General features: G+C 35.1%; 2 protein-coding genes across 2 annotated transcripts; one reads left to right on the top strand and one right to left on the bottom strand.

The window, feature by feature from the left end:
* Positions 1 to 14,718: 14,718 nt before the first annotated feature.
* Positions 14,719 to 18,781, top strand: LOC145102246 (DNAJ heat shock N-terminal domain-containing protein). The gene is made up of 9 exons (XM_079039628.1): positions 14,719 to 15,095; positions 16,188 to 16,316; positions 16,533 to 16,662; positions 17,189 to 17,309; positions 17,484 to 17,565; positions 17,709 to 17,759; positions 17,917 to 17,955; positions 18,249 to 18,363; positions 18,479 to 18,781. The coding sequence occupies exons 1-9, from the start codon at positions 14,856 to 14,858 to the stop codon at positions 18,604 to 18,606; spliced, it is 1,035 nt and encodes a 344-aa protein (XP_078895754.1). The 5' UTR covers positions 14,719 to 14,855; the 3' UTR covers positions 18,607 to 18,781.
* Positions 18,782 to 19,933: 1,152 nt separating this feature from the next.
* LOC145102247 (DUF1685 family protein) lies at positions 19,934 to 20,816 on the bottom strand. Its single transcript, XM_079039629.1, has one exon. The coding sequence runs from the start codon at positions 20,736 to 20,738 to the stop codon at positions 20,052 to 20,054; it is 687 nt and encodes a 228-aa protein (XP_078895755.1). The 5' UTR covers positions 20,739 to 20,816; the 3' UTR covers positions 19,934 to 20,051.
* Positions 20,817 to 21,130: the final 314 nt, after the last annotated feature.

Below are 21,130 nucleotides of genomic sequence, written 5' to 3' on the forward strand. Positions count from 1 at the left end.
AATAATTTCAGAGTAAATCCATTGATTTAAAAGAGTTGCGGAATTAGTTCCCAAAACAAAATATGATAAAATAAATTTTATCAAAGCATTTCTTCAAGATATGCATTTTCATTATATAACAATATTCGGGATGTCATGTTCCAATAAACAGACCAAAAGCATAAACAACAAAAGATAGACCATACAACAGTTACATATAACAACTGGTCTAATATCAAAAGATCTTGATAAGTCATCCAACTTATGCTCTCGCGCCACTACCTATAATACAACAAAACTGAGTGGGTCAGGCTTGGGAGCCTGGTGAGCATATAGGGTTTTCAACCCACAATAAATAATTATATTTAATTTCACCAACCAACAATAACCCGATTACCCATTCCCGTTATCCTCACTTTACGTCCCTAAAACAACATCTATCTCAAGGGACCTAATCTAGGATTTTCATCGGGACGGACATTACTGCAAAGGGGTTTCCTCAACAGTAGATGTCCTAAAGACAACCATGAGGGGGATAGAGTACACCGGTGAACACATCGTTCACAACACCTATAGGTTATGAGTCTGCTAGCATTCCACAGGACTGTCTAGAAAGAGTCTGTGGTCGTTATCCATACTCCACTGAATAACTAGATCAACAACAACAACATCGAGGCCTCTCATATGTTTATCACACATCAACTATCTACCCATGTTCTACCCAACATTTTAGTAGATAAAAATATATATTTTTATACATAGTTTAAAACCTATATAGCATTCTCATTCAATACATATTCCAAACAACAGATGAGACACATACACATAACACATATTTCATAGAGAATAAATCATATCTATGAGATAGAAGAAAGTGAATATACATTCATACATATAACAACAAAATATACACATAACACGTATTTCGTATAAAATATTTCGTAATTATGCGTTAGAAGAAAGTAACTACACACTCACTTGATCAGAAGATGATCAGACAACACTACAGATATAAGAGTAGTACTTCTTCGGTGAAACTGGGTTCACTTTACTCACCGGGCTTCTTACGGGCAGAGCTTCGACTCGGAAACTCTTTTCTTCGCGGGATCTTCGAGCTTCGGGTCTCGGGATGATATCGGGGCTTCCGGAGGGGGGGGGGGGGTTAAAATAGGGCTTAGAGAGGGTATTGGGAGTGAGAGAGCAAGGGAGGAGCATCCAAAATCGGCTGACCCTTGATTTCTATTTATAGGGTGAATTTTCTGGGTTCATGTCATGAGTTTCTAATTCTCACGTCGTGGGGATTGATCGTCATTGCATGCGTCATCGTCCACTTGCTCTGTCAGGCTCCAGAAGGCGTTAGAAGTCAGTTTCAACTACTACAACATTATCCATAGATATTGGCTTTATCTAACATTTCATTTTGACGCTTATTTTTATTCTTAATTAAATTAAGTCACACAATTAAGCACAAAACACATAATACTCAAATAATACACTTCTATTATTTCAAAACGGGTTACAAAGGTTAACCAAGACTATTATATCAACATTAATGACAAGCCCAGGAACACAGGCGTTACAATTCTCTCCACCTTAGAATGATTCCATCCCCGGAATCACACATCAACAAACAAATGCGGGTAGCGACTCATCATGTCACTCTCCGTATCCTAGGTGAGATTCGGCCCATTCGTGTGTTTCCATAGGACAAGCACTAACTCGACCATCTTGCGTCGCAACTTCTAAGTCTTTCGGTCAACGATTGCCTCTGGTTCTTCAATCAACCTTTTGTTCTCATCGATTCTCAACTCCGAAAGCGGAATCATGTCGGGAACTTCTCCCATGAACTTCTTCAAATAACACACATGGAAAGTGTTATGAATTCCATTCAGTTCTTCTGGTAGTTCGAGCTTGTAAGCTTGGTTCCCAATCCTCTGAAGAACTTTAAACGGTCCAGTAAACCTTAGACTTAATTTTCCTCTTTTACCAAATCTTATAAGTCCCTTCCACGATGAGACTTTAAGCAAAACCGAATCTCCAACTTCAAAAGTCATCGGTCTTCGCTTGTTGTCAGCATAACTCTTTTGACGATCCTGAGCTGCTAACATTCTCTCCCTAATTATTTTCAACTTTTCAGCAGTTTGATGGACTATCTCTGGTCCCATAAACTGCTTTTCCCCAGCCTCAAGCCAACAAGACGGCGTACGACACTTTTGCCCGTACAAAGCTTGATAAGGTGCCATCTTAATGCTCGAGTGGAAACTATTATTGTAGGAAAATTCTACCAAAGGTAAATGTTCATCCCAATTACCTTGGAATTCCAGGGTACATGCTCTCAGCATATCTTCAAGTGTTTGTATCGTCCGTTCGCTCTGACCATCAGTCTATGGATGGTAAGCTGTACTCAAACACAACTTGGTAGCCAATTCCTCTTGTAAACTTTTCCAAAATCGTGAGGTGAAACGGCTGTCACGATCTGACACAATCATTAACGGAACACCGTGAAGCCTCACAATTTCCTTCACGTAAGAATTCGCAAGCTTATCCATAGACCATTTCTCCTTGGCCGCTATGAAATGCGCACTCTTAGTGAATCGATCAACGACCACCCAAATCATGTCATGACCATTCTTTGTTCTGGGTAGTTTAGTGACAAAATCCATAGCAATGACTTCCCATTTACCCATAGGCACATGTAAAGGTTCTAAACTCCCATATGGTTTCTGATGTTGTGTCTTGACTCTCGCACAAGTCACACACTCGACCACATACTTTGCAACATCAAGCTTCATCGTCGGCCACCAGTAGTAGGGTTTCAGGTCCCTATACATTTTAGTGCTACCGGGATGAATCGAGTACATGGTTTTGTGAGCTTCTTCCATCAGAAGATCTCTGACTCCTCCTGTCTTAGGTATCCAAATCCGATCTTGGAACACCTTCAGTCCATGACTGTTTATACCGAACACCAACTTTTTGTCCAAACGTTCTCCCTTTCGGTCATTCTTCTCAGAAGCTTCCTCTTGAGCTTTCTTTATACTCTCCATAATTGTCGAGACGGCCTTTTCTTAGGTATCCAAATCCGATCTTGGAACACCTTCAGTCCATGACTGTTTATACCGAACACCAACGTTTTGTCCAAACGTTCTCCCTTTCGGTCATTCTTCTCAAAAACTTCCTCTTGAGCTTTCTTTATACTCTCCACAATTGTCGAGACGACCTTTTCTTTCAAGATTGACTTTCAGACTGAGAGCATCAGCAACAACATTTGCTTTACCGGGGTGGTAAAGTATCTCACAGTCATAGTCCTTAAGTAATTCTAGCCAGCGTCATTGCCTCATATTAAATTCTTTCTGACTAAAGTGATATTGGAGACTCTTATGATCAGTGAAAAGTTTGCACTTCGTGCCATAGAGGTAATGCCTCCATATTTTTAGAGCGAAAACTACCGCTGCCAACTCCAAATCATGAGTCAGGTAGTTCTTTTCATGCTCTTTCAGCTATCGAGATGCATACGCGATCACCTTATCTCTTTGGGTCAAAACACAACCCAATCTAACCCCAGACGCATCGCTATAAACAGCGAAGTCTTCAACTCCATCGGGTAGAGAAAGTATCGGTGCCTCGCATAGTTTCTTCTTTAGCTTCTCGAATGCTTCTTTATGCTTATCACTCCAAGCATAAGTAGCTCCTTTGTGGGTCAAAGCTGGCAATGGACTAGCGATCGAAGAAAAGCCTTAGATAAACCTTCGGTAATATCCGACTAATCCTAAAAAGCTTTGGATCTCCGTGTGGACTTTTCTGTTGTTCCCACTTCATTACAACTTCAATCTTTGCTGGATCAACCATTATCCCTTCTTGGTTGACCACGTGACCCAAGAATTGGACTTCTCGAATCCAAAAATCACATTTGGAGAACTTAGCATACAACTTCTCCTTCCTCAAGACTTCCAACACTTCTCACAAGTGTCTGTCATGCTCTTCTTGGCTTTTCGAATAAATCAGAATGTCATCTATGAAAACTATCACAGATTTATCTAGGAACGGATTACAAACCCTGTTCATTAAATCCATGAATGTTGTTGGAGCATTAGTTAGTCCAAACGACATAACCAAAAACTCGTAGTGTCCATATCGTGTTCTGAATGCAGTCTTCTCTATATCCTACTCTCTTAATACTTTCTCAAAACATTTTTTTCCAAAAGGTTTACGGTCGATGCCTCTGATATAGTCACGTCGCTCTCTTAATACTTTCTCAAAAGCAGCTCTTTCTTGAGCGGGTGTTAACTCACTTTCACCTTGGGTTTGTTCTAAGAGCTCTTCGACTAACTGATTATGTAACTCCCAAAAGTGAGTAACAATTAAGTATAAATAAACATTTAATTATATGATAAATTTATAATTAAATACTTACATATTGTTGTTCCGCCTCAACAGTAACAAATACACCATCCTATCGGTATGAGCTTTGTGAAACGTTTCCACTCTCTTAAGGTTATGTTTAACTTTAAAAATAAGAGTATATTTTAAATAAATAATTACATGTATCATACGTTTCCTTCTTATATCAAGTACTGATATACGAGCTTGACCCCCCACGATTCACATTTGTTTGCTTTTCACAGACTTTTTTGTTCTTTTCTGAAGAAATTATGTGTTCGTCCGTTTGGAAATAATCAACTGCTTTCTTCCAGTTATCAACTTCCGTACCCTCTGTAGGGTTGGCTAATGCTCTTGGGGTATCTTCATACCCTCCAACTAACATAAAATATTCTTTTGCGTCAGTTTTATGTTCTCGATAACCTTTTAACAAAGCTGCTTGAAAACTCTCTGTCAACATATTAGGTTGTACATCCTGGTACATCTGATCCAAATCAAACTTTGTCTACAAAAAAAAAAGTTAACCAAGTAAAACCCAGTTATAGTTAACCATATAAATTATTTTTAAATAAATAATTACCCCTAAATGTTGTAATACGGTGTCCTGTATTGCAGGAGAAACTTTTTTCCATGTCCATTTATCAAAAGGGACCATTTGCCACATTGTTTTTCTAACTTCTCGTGAAAACATGTCTTTCAGCTATCCTACGAGATCAAATGTTATATCCCTATCATATTCCATGCTAATTGGTTTGCCCTGATTCCATAAGATCGCTCTTTCAAGCTTTATATTTTTGGCTTTGCCTCGAACTTTCCTACGTGCACGTTGCTTAACTACAAGTGTAATTAAAAATTATTAGAAACGGTATTTAATTTATAATAACTGAATAAAAATAGTAAATAAAAATTCATAATAAGACTTACAGTCCTGCTCGTGATGACCAACGCCTCTACGTGGGTCCTTAGCTTCATCACCCCCTTGTCCACGACCCATAACAACAACCATGGTATACACAAACAAAAGCCATATTGACATCATTTCTTGAAAAATTATAAGATATACAAATACAATTTTTATTACAAATACACATTACATATAAATAAAAATTTACATAGGAATAAACATTTCTATTTAACTAGAAATCCAAATGAAGTTCATATTACAAACACGTATTACATAAGAACTATTCTAATCAGAATCTTCCTCATATCCTTCAATGTCTTCTTCGATATCATAATCAGAATTGGTGTCATCGTAATCAGTCTCCTAATCAAAAACATCATTGACTCTACTAGTTGGTGGAGGAACTTCAGTTGCACTTTCTACATCTGTAACGCCCGAAGATCCGGGCTAGTCAATTTAGAGGCAATAAGTGTCGAAAATGACTTTTTGGAAAAATATTATTTAGAATAAATAATCTTAACCAAGTTTTAGTGTATGTTACAAAGTTTCCGTACATATAAAGACCGCCGAAATCCAAGTTATAACGAAGAAGTTATGACCCGTCGAAGTTTCGCGACGGAACCGGCACGATACCGGGAAACGTAAATAGTAAATTTACGATAGAGCGAGATTTAGCCTTAGCGATCTAAACGAAAATCATAGAATACGTTAAACCAAAAGCGTCCATAAAAAGAACGCCCAAATCTGACTTCGTATGAGGAAGTTATGATTTTTTGAAGTTTCGGATTATGTGTGTACAACCCGAAATTCGAATATTAGATCGAACGGTTTTTAGCCGACACAACCTAAAAGAGAATCGACAATCTCGTTATTAGTAGCGTAACGATAAAAAGACAGACGAAAATGGACATCAGATGAAGAAGTTATGAGATTTTAACGGACCAATCCTGTCTCGGCCTGTTAAAAATATAATTTTAAAAATAAAGTCAAAATTAGCCGACAGAGTCTAAACGAAAGTTGTAAAGTACGTCTCCACCTACGCGTGGATATAAATAACGTCACAAACGAAGTTCGTATAAACGAGTTACAAATTATAATAACATATTTACGTATTAAAATAAAGTATAAATCATATATACGTACACATATATATACATATGTATATATCATTAGAAAGGTATCGACGATGCGGTCATTATAAGACTAATGTTGAGTTCTTTCGACATTAGTTTAGTACAAATATCGTTAAATCTATTTAAAATAGTTTTATAAAGGGGTGTTTAGTTGTTTATATAACTAAAAGGTCATTAAGTAATTATTGATGGTAATTTTTGAAAATTTAATTAGTATATAAATAAGAGCCTTTGGCTCTCATATTTCTTGCACCATTCTCTTGATTCAAGAGTCTTTCTCTTCTTATCCCCCGAGCATTTCGGTCCCTCGTGATTCGACTTCTCTTTCTGCAGTTTTAGTATAGTAAGGTGAGCGCTGAAGCGTTGCACGAATCTTTCTTAGAAAGATTCAGCGACGAAGTTCTGCCCCTGCAGAGCCCGACTCCTAGCTAAAATCCTCTTGTAAGTAAGTTATGCTTACCCTATTTTAAATATAGTTTATATTTAAAATTAGTATTGTTATTATAAATTTATAATAAATATTTGAGCTATTATTATGACTTATATAAGTGTCGTTATAATATATTTTTAACTACTCGCGATATGGGGAATCTGATTTAAAGGGCCACATAGGGTTGTTGGATTTCAGAAGTGCTATATGCCAAAATGGTCCTGCCCTCCGATGTTTTATGTCTGGCCCCTGTCTGTACATAGTGGTTGGAAAATATTGTTTAAACGCTTATATAATAATAATAATAAGACTAATAATTAGTCACGGTAAATATTAGACTAAAATCTAGTGGTAATAATACTAGGTTTTGTCGAAGGAAATTATTTTAAAGTAAACGAAGCGCTGTCAGAGTATCGAGTCACCACCTTCTCAGGTGAGTGCATAGTTACTTTCATCTTACACATAGATATGAAGTATTTTATATAAACTACATGCTATGTGTGCATATTATCTGAATACTTGCTGTCTATGCTGGATGAACGTTTTTTTTATACATGTTTTAAATGATTTGAACTGTATACATATTTTAAATATACAAGTATGTTGGGTATGAGATGGGTAGATGAATGATGAGAGATAAAAGATGATGTGAGTAAACATTGGCAGCTATAGACTTAGTGCCTAACAAATAACATCGGCAACTATGGACTTAGTGCCTATTGGACAAACACTGGTAGCTATGGACTTAGTACCTGTTAGGAATTGGTAGCTATGGGTTTAGTACCCAACAACTATGGAATTAGTGCTTTACGAACGAGCATTGGCAGCTATGGATTTAGTGCCAGTCCTATAACTCTGGAAGCAAAGGACTTCAGAATGAACGAATGTGGGATAGATGACTCTTAGGATGCTTAAGAGTAAAGAAGATAATGGGGATGGGTAATTGGGTCGATTGTTTGATTGTTTAAACATAATAATTATATTATTATGGGTTGAAAACCCTATGTACTCACCAGGTTTCCCAACCTGACCCACTCAGTTTATTTATATTACAGGTGTTGAGATGAAGTCACATTACACTGAGAGATTAAAGAGATGTAGATCACTAGTGTAAATAAATGTAAGTTCTGTTTATGCTTATGTTTATGTATTGATGATGACATCCCAAATGTTTTAAAACGAATTAAAAATACTTTTCTTCGAAAATGCTCTGATAACGTATTTATCATGTTTTACTGGGAACAAATTCCGCAACATTTTTATTAAAAGAGGTACTCTGATTTTTATAAAGCATAAACAAAATCGGTCTTTTCTGGCCGTGAAAATGAGGATGTCACAACATCAACAATGACTCTAGGAATGTTTTGAAAGTACACGTTGAAATCGATAAAAAGTGGAGCATCGGATGAAGAGATATTTTGAAGTACATCGACATTGTCTACATTTTCGTGTGAGCCATTGTCAACATTTTGGACACGATCATCGTTCGATGGTAGATCCCAAATACTTCCATGATTAACATGCTTGACAACACACCAATGGTTATTGTTTGGCTCTCTGATATAGAACACTTGTTTGGCTTGTGAAGCATATATGAGTTGATCATCTTTGTATGCTTTGCGTCGTGTGTCGATACTGGTGAAATTATCACTAGAAATAACTCTTGTTTGAGTATCAAACCACTTACAGCGAAATAGTACAGTTGAATAATCATGTGTATACCTTAACTCTATAATCTCTTCTAACTGGCCATAATATTTCTCGCCTTTCTCACCTACCGCTAAAACCCCAGAGTTTTGTGTTGTGTGTTGTGCGTCACGACTAAGTACCATAAACTTAACATCGTTGACTATGCATGCAGTGTAATAATAAGCATTCATTTGCAGACCCATTGCAAGAGCCGACAACTCTTTGTGGAATTCTGGAGAGTTTTCTATTTTCATTTGATGAACCTAGCAATTATAAAGTAATATGTATTATGTATTCATTAGATCAATGAAACAAATTTGTTTATTAATTTACTAGTTTATAACCCGTGAGAACCACGGTTACAAAATTAATTAAAATTTCATTGTAAAAATTCAAAATTGTTAATCAATTATTTTAATTAAATTATTAATTAAGAGATATGTTTATTAGTTATGTAAAATTATATTCGCTGATTCAAATAAATATATGAAATTAATTTTTAATTTATACCGGATAACTTTTATTTGTGAATTAATGTAAACAATAATATAAAATTTAAAATGGAAAATGGAAAATAAATAGATTGATAAGTAACATCACATTAATTAGGAGGTCTAATAAATTTGAAATGAAGAATTAATTGGTTGACAAGTGGCATCATATTAATTAGGATGTCTAATACGATGACACATGGCAAAACAACTACTCTTTTATTAGTATAGGGATATTACCTTTTCACGAAACCAATTACGAAATTCTTGCTTTTCATCACTTTGGGGATTTTCATATTAGAATTTCCTATGCTGATGACCAAAAGATATAGATTTAAAAAGATAAAAAAAAATTAAGGATGAAAGTTAGAGATAAGATTAGTTACTTGATATATTGTGTGACTTCTTCACAGATATTCAGTACAAACCATTCCATGTTACGCATTTCCGTTAAATTAAGAGTTTTGATTTGAGTTGTGCTGGTCGGTCGACATTTAGACTCAAACATCCAAAGCTTTGTTTTTTTCAATGACAACATCTTCATTTCTTTCCGGACGATTGAATTGATTCTTTACATCTCGAAGGTACATCAAACAAAATGATAAAGCTTCTTTCGCAACATAACCCTCATCTATAGAACCTTCCGGCCTCGCCTTATTTCTGACATAGTTTTTTAGTTTTTTCATATACCTTTCGAAGGGATATATCCATCCCATACATACCGGGCCTCCGACAATCGCTTCATCAGGTAAATGCAAAATAAATGAACCATAATGTCAAAAAAAACGTTGGAGGATAAATCAATTCTAACTTGCATAAGATTGTAATAATGTCTACTTTTTCTTTCCTCATATCCTCCACCTTCAATGTTTTGGAACAAAGTTGCTTGAAAAACGTACAAAGGTCTACAATAGGTGTATAAGTGTCTTTGTCTAACAACCCTTTTACTCCAATCGGTATCAAACGTTGCATAAGAATGTGGTGGTCATGCGCTTTCAACCCAATAATGTTAGTATTGGTATCGTTCACTTTCATACTAATGTTAGAACCAAACATATCCGACAATTTAACATCTTTTATAAATTGACAAAAGAATTGTCGAATAGATTTCGTGACAGAGTATCTTGCATGGGGTCCATGAAACTTGTCAACATTTTTTTTTGCAACCATTCATTTCTCCGAACGTTTAGAATTATCAAGTCCTCTCGGGCATTTGATGTGTCCTCACTTTTATTGTTCATTAGAAGAGTATCTAACAAACTCTCGTCCACATTTTTCTGGACACGCATGAGATCTATGTTGTGCTTCAACTGTAGAGAAGACCAATACTTGAGTTCGAAGAAAATGCTTCGTTTCAACCAATTCAACTCGTAATCTTGCCGCTTTGGCTCCCCACCTCCAAGCTTAGGATGTTTACCCGGTTTACGAGTTAGTAGACGACCTAGTTGCTCTTGTATGTCGTCATTACTAAAGTGTCTCGGAGCAGGGCTTGTCTCTTCCATCCCGTTTAAGTCCAACCTCTTTCTTAACGGATCATTAGCATCTAGAAAATGACGATGACCGATATATACGACTTTGTTTGTTGCACGGTACGAAGGAGTGTCTTCATTGCAAGTAGCACATGCTGTATAAGTCTATACCCTTGCCCACTCCAACCTGAAAGATTACTAAGAGCTAGCCAGTCGTTTATTTGTAACATCCAGTTTATTAAATAAGTAGATAGATAACATTGATGAATGAATAGTTGCCCTAAATCCATATTATTTAATGGGGAGTGTGTAACGCCTGTGTTTCTGGGCTTGTCATTAATGTTGATATAATAGTCTAAGTTAACCTTTGTAACCCGTTTTGAAATAATAAAAGTGTATTATTTGAGTATTATGTGTTTTGTGCTTAATTGTGTGTCTTAATTTAATTAAAAATTAATAAAAATAAGCATCAAAATGAAATATTAGATAAAGCTGATATCTATGGACAATGTTATAGTAGTTGAAACGAGGTTTCCGAATATATAAAGAATGCCGAAATCCGAGTTATAACGAAGAAGTTATGACCTGTCGAAGTTTTGCGACAGAACCGGCACGACGCTGAATGACGTAAAATACGAAATTAATATAGAGCGATATTTAGCCCTAGTAAGTTATACGAAAGTCGTAGAGTTCGTTAAACCGAGAGCGTGCATAAAAAGAACGTCCAAATCTGCCTTCGTATGAGGAAGTTATGATTTTCCGAAGTTTCGACTTAGCAGTATGCAACCCGAATACTCGATTTGAGATCGAACGGTTTTTAGCCGAAAGAATCTAAACGAGAATTGAAGATCTCGTCGATAGCAGTCCAATGGTGAAAAGACAGACGAAAACGGACGACGGATGAAGAAGTTATGAGTTTATAACGGAGTTTTCCTGTCCCGGCCTACTAAAACTAATAGATTTATAATATATTAAAAATAAAGTCAAAATTATCCAATGGAGTCTAAATGAGAGTTGTAGAGCATAATCTAACCTACACGTGGATATAAAGAACGTCGAAAACGGAGCTTGCATGCGAAAGTTATGAATTTTTGAAGTTCGGGGCGTGAACCCCAAGGCTGTGTCAGAGCTCACGAGGTGAACATATGTAGTTCACGAGGTGAGCCCAGTTCACGAGGTGAGCATTAGTGACTCACGAGGTGAACAGATGATGGACGTCTTCCAGGGCAAGTGGCCATGACGAATGCAATGACGTATCGAGCTCACGAGGTGAATATTAGAAACTCACGAGGTGAGCCAGTTCACGAGGTGAATATCAGAAACTCACGAGGTGAACCCAGAAAATTCACCCTATAAATAGAAATCAAGGGTCAACCGATTTAGGTTGCTCATCTCTTACTCTCCCACTCCCGATACTCTCTCTAAGCCCTATTTTAACCCCCCGAAGCCCCGATATCATTCCCGAGACCCGAAGCGAGTCCCGAAGCCCGAAGATCCCGAGAAGAAAAGAGTTTCCGAGCCGAAGCTCTGCCCGCGAGAAGCCCGGTGTGTGAAGTGTCCCATTTTCACCGAAGAATATTACTCTTAGAGCCGTAGTGGTGTCCGATCATCTTCTGATCAAGTGAGTGTGTAGTCACTTTCTTCTAACGCATACTTATGAAGTATTTTATACAAAATACGTTTTATGTGTATATTTTGTTGTTATATGTGTGAATGTATATTCACTTTCTTCTATCTCATAGATATGATTTATTCTCTATGAAATACGTGTTATGCGTATGTGTCTCATCTGTTGTTTGGAATATATATTGAATGAGAATGCTATACATGTTTTAAACTATGTATAAAAATATATATTTTTATCTATTAATATGTTGGGTAGAACATGGGTAGATAGTTGATGTGTGATAAACAGATGAGAGGCCTCGATGTTGTTGTTGTTGATCTAGTTATTCAGCGGAGTCTGGATAACGACCACAGACTCTTTCTAGACAGTCCTGTGGAACGCTAGCAGGCTCATAACCTGTAGGTGTTGTGAACGATGTGTTCACCGGTATACTCTATCCCCCTCATGGTTGCCTTTATGACATCTACTGTTGAGGAAACCCCTTTGCAGTAATGTCCGTACCGATGAAAATCCTAGATTAGGTCCCTTGAGATAGATGTTGTCAGTCAGTTTTGTTGTATTACAGGTAGTGGCGCGAGAGCATAAGTTGGATGACATATCAAGATCTTTTGATATTAGACCAGTTGTTATATGTAACTGTTGTATGGTCTATCTTTTGTTGTTTATGTTTTTGGTCTGTTTATCGAAACATGACACCCCCAATATTGTTATATAATGAAAATGCATCTCTTGATGAAATGCTTTGATAATCTTTATTTTATCATATTTTGTTTTGGGAACAAATTCCGCAACTCTTTTAAATCAAAGGATTTACTCTGAAATTATTTTAAAAGCATAAATTAAAACGATCTTTTCTGGCCGTGATTTTGGGGATGTCACAGAGTGGGTTTTGGGGAGCCAAATGTTATAAATTAGATTATTCGGGGGTTAAAGTATAGTTTTGGGACTTACTTTGAAAAGGATTTTTCATGGAGGGGCTATATGGTAACTTCTGGGACTTGAATTGTTATGAATCTTGAATGTTGGGGGCTGTTTTGTAAATTGTAGCACATATACAGCAAATACAAATACATTCACATACATATACCACATATACACCAAATACAAATACATTCACATACACACATAATAACATCCTACTTAAACCAAATACATATACTTTCACATAAATAAAACCATAACATCCTATAAATTTTACATTCATGTACCACATATACAACAAACATGCATACATTCACATACACACATACTAACATCGTACTTAAACCAAATACACATACTTTCACATAAATAAAACCATAACATCCTACTTATACAAAATACATAAATTTTACATTCATGTACCACATATAGAACAAATATACATACATTCACATACACACATAATAACATCCTACTTATAACAAATACATATAATTTCACATATACAGATACATACGAAAATTTTCACATAACTTTCACACCAAATTTACATAGATACACACACCAAATGCATATAATTTCACATATATAGATACATATGGCAATTTTCACATAATTGATACAACTACATATAGCTTGCAATTAAACTCAAATTTTACAAGGGATTGAAGTAAATAGAACCTGTAGTGGCGGAAATCAACAAATATGTCGCCGGGAAATTGTTCTTCACCCGGAAATACCCTCACCAACCCAAATACAAAACTACCAAAAACAATGAAATTGAAAAATAATTTCCAATCAATCATCAAATAGAGCTAGAAATCGAAGTTAAAAGTGAAAGATAATGAGATATAACAACATAGAGTTACATTTTTCCCCGAGATGGAGGTAGAAATCGTGAGTTACCCAGTTTAATTGAAGCCCCTAAACACCTTTGATCCCTAATCTCACATTATAGTGAGATTTTATGTTGAAATCGACGGAAACAACGCAAAGAATGGGGAAAGAAGAAGCAACAACATTTGATGGAAGAGAGGAAACAAAAGAACATAAGGCATCCATTTTTGTGCCTTAAATCTGTGATAGCCCTTAGCGGCGACAAATGTTAGCGGCGACTATCTGAAGAGAAGGGTACTGCGTCATTTTTTAGACCACTATTAGCGGTGACAAAATGTCACCAGTATTGGGTATATGCAGATAAGACAGCCCAACCGTTGGATGAGATACTCGATCGAACGGCTGAGGTGTATCAGAAGTGATAACGCAGATTCAGATGGAATACCTTTAGTGGCGACACAATTACTGGCGACAAACAGCAGTGTCGCCGCTAAAACCTTATGTCACCGGTAATTATGTCGCCGTTAAAGACATAGGCTTCTTGGAGTGACTATGAAATGGGTATCTAAAACAAATTAGTTATCGTGGTGGATACAAGGTTTTGAATGTCAACTACTTTTCGATAAACTAACATTAGAAATACATCCGAAGTTAGTTTTTATTACAAATAATTTGTTTCGAGTAAAATATAAGATATGCATGTTTATTATTATTAATTTTTTTTTTAATTTTTTTTTTAATTTCTATTATTTTTTTATGATGGTGCATGAAGCGTGCAAGAGTTGTACATCCACGTGACGACACGTGTATCTACATGCCAAAATCTTACTTGTACGAGACGAGGCTCTACTAAACTCATGGCTCTCAATTTTCCTCACTATTTATTTTGCGTTAATTCCCTGGAGCCACACACACCATTTTCACTCTTTCTTCTTTCTCCAATTCACCATCTCTTTTTCTTCTTCTTCTTCTTCTCTTCTTCGTAAGATCATTCAATAATGGCTCAATTACTATCTCCGGTTTGCACAGATCCAATTAAATTTCAAAACGGAATGAGCAGCTTGTGTCCACCAAGCAACAGATGGTCGATGCTGGCGACCAACAACAGTATAAGATGGAATGGAATCGGCCATGGTGAGGGAAGAAGAAGAAAATTTAGCAGAGTTAAAGTCGCCACTGATTCGTCGCGGTATTCATCGGATGCTATTGCTGATGATTACTATGCTGTCTTAGGACTGGTATGTCAAATTCTCTTAATCTCTGTTCGCATTTCACTCTTTTTAGTTGAAATTCAGTTTCATCTTCTTGTTTAGGCTTCTGTTTCTTCCTTGATTTCATATGCTTACTTTTGAAAAACTCCATCGTTCCCCAGGAAGCCGACATTTTAACACTTTTGACTAGTTGCGTACATTGATTTACATATATAAAGTAACAATAGTTCAGTATTAGGGATATATGGAATTGGATTTAGAAGGAACAGCATTAAGCCCTAATCTGTTTTCTAGAAAAGCATTAAACCCTAGCTGGCTAGTTCCAATACGTTACATTGAATTGGTGATCATCCTAAGAAATATATTCCATAAAACAAACTTTCATGAATCCTTGGTGCTTAAGAATGTAAAGCTTTTTTTTTATTTTGGCTTGTCCTAAAATTCGCAACTTTTATTTTTTGAAAAGATTAATTTTGAAATTGAACTGTTAGCAACCATTAGAAGATATTGGTGGAACTGATTGAGTTGTGGTCCACAAGCTGTCTTAGTTTTGTCTTATTAAGGGTTAGTTTAGGTATTTGATCATTAGTTAAAAGATCTTATCTGCATGTCAAGTCATTTTTTTTGATGGAAGGATTATCTCATAATGAAATAAGCCAAAGTGAATGTCAAACTTTTGTTGTTGTCTTAGGCCTTTTTTCCTTTTTTTCCCCTACAAATGTGCACTATTATGTTTGTAAGTTGAAGCATTCTAACAAAACAATATCCAAACACTATTTATGTAATCAACTCTTGGTCCAAATTTTCAGAACCATGTCATAGTTGTTTGGTTAGGTGTGTTTTCTTGGGTATTTCCGAAAAGTATATGTACTATTAAAATTTAGAGCAAAAAAATATACCATTATAGAAAAAGGAAGAAAACTGTTTGGGCATAAAAGTACTAGCAATGAGAAAGTAAATCTTCCAAATAACAGTAAACCTATATCAAACAAATCAATTAAAGTACATTGTCATTTCTTTCATTTGACCCTTTTACATATATCTTATCATCAGTCAAATATTCTTTACCTTCATGATTATTGGTTTATACTTATCTCATTGTTTCTCCTTTGTAATCAGCTTCCAGATGCAACTCCAGAGCAAATCAAGAAAGCCTATTATAATTGCATGAAATCATGTCACCCTGACTTGAGTGGCAATAATCCAGACACTACAAACTTTTGTATCTTCATTAATGAGATTTATGAGGTGGGTTCATTCATACCAGGGAAACTTTTTTCATTCATATGTTTATCATATCATCCCACTTTCATGTTCTCCTATTACATGTCATCCAAATACAAAGCAATTTTCAAAATTTCACTGCTATAATGGGTTCATACAAACTCAAGTCAATGAAATTGCATATGCTACACACATTATTGTGTCTTGTGCTTCTTATGTAAAGCAAATATTGCAGTGTAGGTTCTCAGTGATCCAGCTCAGCGAATGGTATACGATGAAATCCATGGATATGCTTTGACTGCAATAAATCCGTTTTTTGATGATTCCTCTCCTAAGGATCATGTATTTGTTGATGAGTTTAGCTGTATAGGTACGTGTTTTACTACATTATGCAAGAAGGGTACTTTTGACATTTTGTTACATATGGCATGTTTGGTTGCTAAATGACTGAAATACCTTTTCTAAACCCTACTATTAACATATTAATTTGTTAGTTCCTTTTTTCCATTTTTAGATTTTGTAATCCATTATCTAATATTTGTTGTTGTGTTTGGATAATTTATGTTAGTAATATGTATAACATTATTGTCTTTTTACCTAAAAACAGTTGTAAAAAAGTTTATTGAACAAGAATCTAAATAAAGCATAACATAAATATTTCAACAAGTTTTAGAAGAATTTCCAAAAACAAGAAATCAACAGACAACAATTTTGTTATGTTTCAGTATTTGCATTTGAAATCCTTGACCACATAGGAATGGACAAATTTCAACTTGTTCATATATTCTAATTTGTTTGATTTCTGAGTAGATAAACATCTCTACAGAAACATTTAACTTTGCTTGTGTAGAATATAATTAATTAATTAATTAATTAATTATTGTTGTTTATAATAGGCTGCAAAAATTGTGCCAATGTTTGCTCAGACGTGTTCATGATAGAGGAGGATTTTGGTAGAGCTAGAGCATGTAGTCAGCAAGGAAGCACTGACTTAGTTCAACAAGCTATTGATAGCTGGTAAATTTTTTAAAAAATGTTAACATCAAATTTGGATTTACTCCACCATTTGACACCAAATTTGACATTATTCTATTAGGATTTACGATTATTATATATTTATGCATACATTAAAGTTTGAATCTTTGAAAGGTATTTAAGAAAATTATTATTATTATTATTATTTTTCTTCAGCCCTGTTGATTGCATCCATTGGACTTCTGCTGCACAAGTATCTTTGCTTGAAGATGAAATGCGGAGGGTAGAAAGAGTCAATGTAAGAAATACTGTAATCGATTCATCATCTTAATAATAATTTCTTACATGAACAATAACTTATTGCTATATCTTAATTCTATTTTTTTCTTTTTAGTTATATAAAATGATACTGCTGACTCTGCTTTTGGTTATTTTGACCAGGTTGCCCTGATGCTTGCAGGGATGGGTTCATCTGCAGATGTTTTTAGAATGGCAAGACTCATTTCTTATAAATTGGTTATTCGTGATTAGTTTTTTTTTTTCTTTAATGAACCCTGTTCATCTATTGTCTGTTCAAAAGACGTAAATACCCTCCTCGTCTCCATGGTCAATGCTTTCATCTTTATGATGGTTCTGTTTGTTTTGACAGGCAAGCAGTCGATGGGAAAAGAGACAAAACAAAGTTCTGGTAATAAATAGTATTATTTATTTATTAAACACTGAATTCCCATTTCTTCACATTTCATTCTCACTTTTATGTTCTTATGTGTGTGGTTCTTGCTCACTAATAAAAAAAAGTTAAAATGAAGTAAACTCTCTAGAGTCTAGAATAACAACCTACTTACAATTTCAGGTTTATATTTTTTGTTTTAGTAAATACATACAAGTAGGAAATATAAACATGTTTTTATCATGGTTGAATTAGAAATGTAGAATATGAGTTAGTAACTAATAATTATGAAGTTTATTATTTGATTACAGGAGCAAGCTAGAGTAAGAATGACGAAATCGAAAGATTCAAATGACAAATCTGACCCTTACTGGAGCAACCTTTGGGGGGGCAATGGTAAAACCGGTGGTCAAAGTCAAAGTACAGGTATTGTACTTTCTTTTTAAAATACTTAAAAAGCAAAAAAAATAAAAAAAAAATGAATGGAAAGAAAGTATTTGTTGCATAAGTCTGAAAGGAAGTTTGATGGCATGATATACAGATGAGGAGGTGAAGGAGAGAGCAAGAAGAGCGGCTGCAGCTGCAAGAAGGTGGAGAGAGTATTCAAGACGGGGTGTTGACAAACCAGCCACCTATAAGCTTCCATCACAGTCCCAGTCTGAAAATTAAATCAAGAAGAAAGACTCTTCTTTATAACACATATGCTCTATGCATTTCATGTCTCTCTCATGATATATATATAATTTGGATGTGTATGTAATGTATATAATAGTTGTATAGATAAATTAAAACATATGTCTTCCACCTTTTTTGGGCGTGACAAAAAAATTGCACTTGTTGTCTTTGTGTCTTGTTTTGTGATATGATATATGCATAACAATCAAGACCCTAATATGATCTGAATATGTGTTGTCGACACTCTCTGTTATCATCTATAAACCCCACAACACGGTTGAAAAAAACGACATTAAATACAAAGGCTGAGGGGTTGTATATCATGTCATGTCATCCGATGTAAAATATAACATTTTATATTTTTGTATTAATTAAAGGATAAGGAAAAGATTATTAAATTATTAAAAACCGAGTCAAACTTGTAGTTTTTTTGACTTTTTTGCCGTCCTTTATTCTCTAATCTATTGTTTGTTTTCTATTGCCGAATAGAATCACAATTATGGAGCGGAATGACCAATGGGTCTATTCTAGTAGGGCCCAGACTTTGAAGTTTAAACTACTTGCCAACTACAATATTTGTTGTTTGTTAAACTTGATAAATAAAGAACAAAAATGCTACTCTCTCTATATATAAATCTAATCTTATTAGCATACACTAAGTAGGTTGCATGTTAAAAATTAAAATACTTGGTGTTCGTTTGAAATATTTATGTTTTATTAGTTGTAGTTAATATGAAAACTAAATTAATAAGAATCAATAGCAACAATACCAATATGTAGATGTGCAACGAGCCGAAAAGCAATAACAAATACAATCGTTTGTTTCTTCAGGTTCTAAGCGTAAATTATTTTAGACTTAAATGCATAGGATAAAAAGTCACTAAATGACTAATTACCACACATGTTATCATATTTCCGTTTTCAAACCATAAGATACCGATTTTTATATATAAAAAACCTACATATAACTTATTGACTTTTAAAATCTGATTAATAAAAATATTGAAGAGAGAAAATTTAAACACTCATACTGATATGTAATTGGTAACACACTGACACATGTTATAAAAAATAATTGGAAGTTGAAAATTGAGTAACATAGTTTATCCTTTGGAAATAGGGAGTTGTTGGGAAAGTGACTTTTACTTGCACCCACCTAAGATATGCTTCTAGTTCAACATCTATATCAGTTTCTTCGAATAACTTTGCATCATATACACACGCTATAGGAATTGCAACTTTAAATTTGTTCACTTAACATGAGTATGAGTCCAATACATATCCAAAAACCATTAACATCAATCCCAAACCAAGACAACACTTGACTGTAATCTTACTCATTTCACACTTCAGAAAACCATAATTTGTACACAAAACAAATCGTAAAAACTACTCAGAAAATCCCCATGAAAACACTCTTCGAGTATATTAATTTTATGTCATCTAACAACAGAAGCAACAGAATGAGCCCAGAATCTAAGCTGATGCTTAATCTCAACTTCGTTCCCAAGCGGTGGAATTCTTATCAGCCTTAATGCTTCTTCTTCCCTTTTCTTCTTCATATCATCCCATGCTTCAGAAAGATAAGGCCTCGAAGCAACAACAATAGAACCATCGACTTCTTCTTTTTCATATTTCCCTAATCTCTGAAGCCCAGGAATGATCGAAACCAAGCTTGAATCTTTATCCTTTTCAGAAAACACAAAACCCAAATCCATAAACCCTTTTACCTCCTCGAATTCAAGCTCCGACAAGCTCTTGCTTTTGCTCTTCCTCTTTCTGCGCCTTCCTGATACTCTATCCTTTTCTCGGACTGGTAATTCTTGGATTTCTTTCATATCCATGCCGGAGAAAATGGTTTCGAGCTTTGGAGTTTGGAGATTAAGAACGGAGTTTGGGGAATCGGAGATGAAACTCTGGTTCTTGGCGTCCATGAACACCATGTCACTGTAAGATCTGACATTAACGGTGGGGACAGCCGGGAAATCATGAGTTTGAGTTGTTATAGCGATTGATTCTGCGTTTTTGTTGGATTTGGGAGGTGGGATGAGGGTTTTGTTGAAGATTTGATGTGCAAACCAGTAAGAATCGAAAAGATCGAAGAATTGTTGAGCTTCAGCTGCCATAAGTGTGTATGTCGGCAGGAAAATGCAATCAGATTGAAGAGAAAGATGGATAATTAGGTTTGCAGTGGGATAGGAATATGGAGCGGAGTAGATTGACTTTATTACCCTTGGTAGACCCAACATATAAAAACAAAAAACACGTGTATATCTTTTTGTTTTGTACCATATACAGTCAGCTTCTTGTTTAGCTCGAAATCACGTGATTTTCACGTGTCTATGTTTTATCAAATATACCAAATGCGACGATCTTTCTCATAAAATGATAAAAATCTAAACAGATGCAAAAATCGTTGGTCCAAAAATGTTTGGCCACCCATTTAATGTTGGATATTTTGTAGTATGATTTTAGTATTGAGATTTTTTTTTTATTTTTTTATTTTTATTATTATTTT

Source organism: Lactuca serriola, chromosome 4 (assembly GCF_051521515.1).
Source record: "Lactuca serriola cultivar US96UC23 chromosome 4, Lser_US96UC23_V15, whole genome shotgun sequence".
NCBI classification, from domain to species: Eukaryota; Viridiplantae; Streptophyta; class Magnoliopsida; order Asterales; family Asteraceae; genus Lactuca; species Lactuca serriola.

Coding starts and splice junctions, on each gene's coding strand:
- LOC145102247 (XM_079039629.1), bottom strand. CDS start 20,738: ATGGCAGCTGAAGCTCAACAATTCTTCGATCTTTTCGATTCTTACTGG.
- LOC145102246 (XM_079039628.1), top strand. CDS start 14,856: ATGGCTCAATTACTATCTCCGGTTTGCACAGATCCAATTAAATTTCAA. Junction 17,566..17,708: donor GGAGGGTAGAAAGAGTCAAT/GTAAGAAATACT, acceptor TATTTTGACCAG/GTTGCCCTGATGCTTGCAGG. Junction 17,760..17,916: donor CTGCAGATGTTTTTAGAATG/GCAAGACTCATT, acceptor TTGTTTTGACAG/GCAAGCAGTCGATGGGAAAA.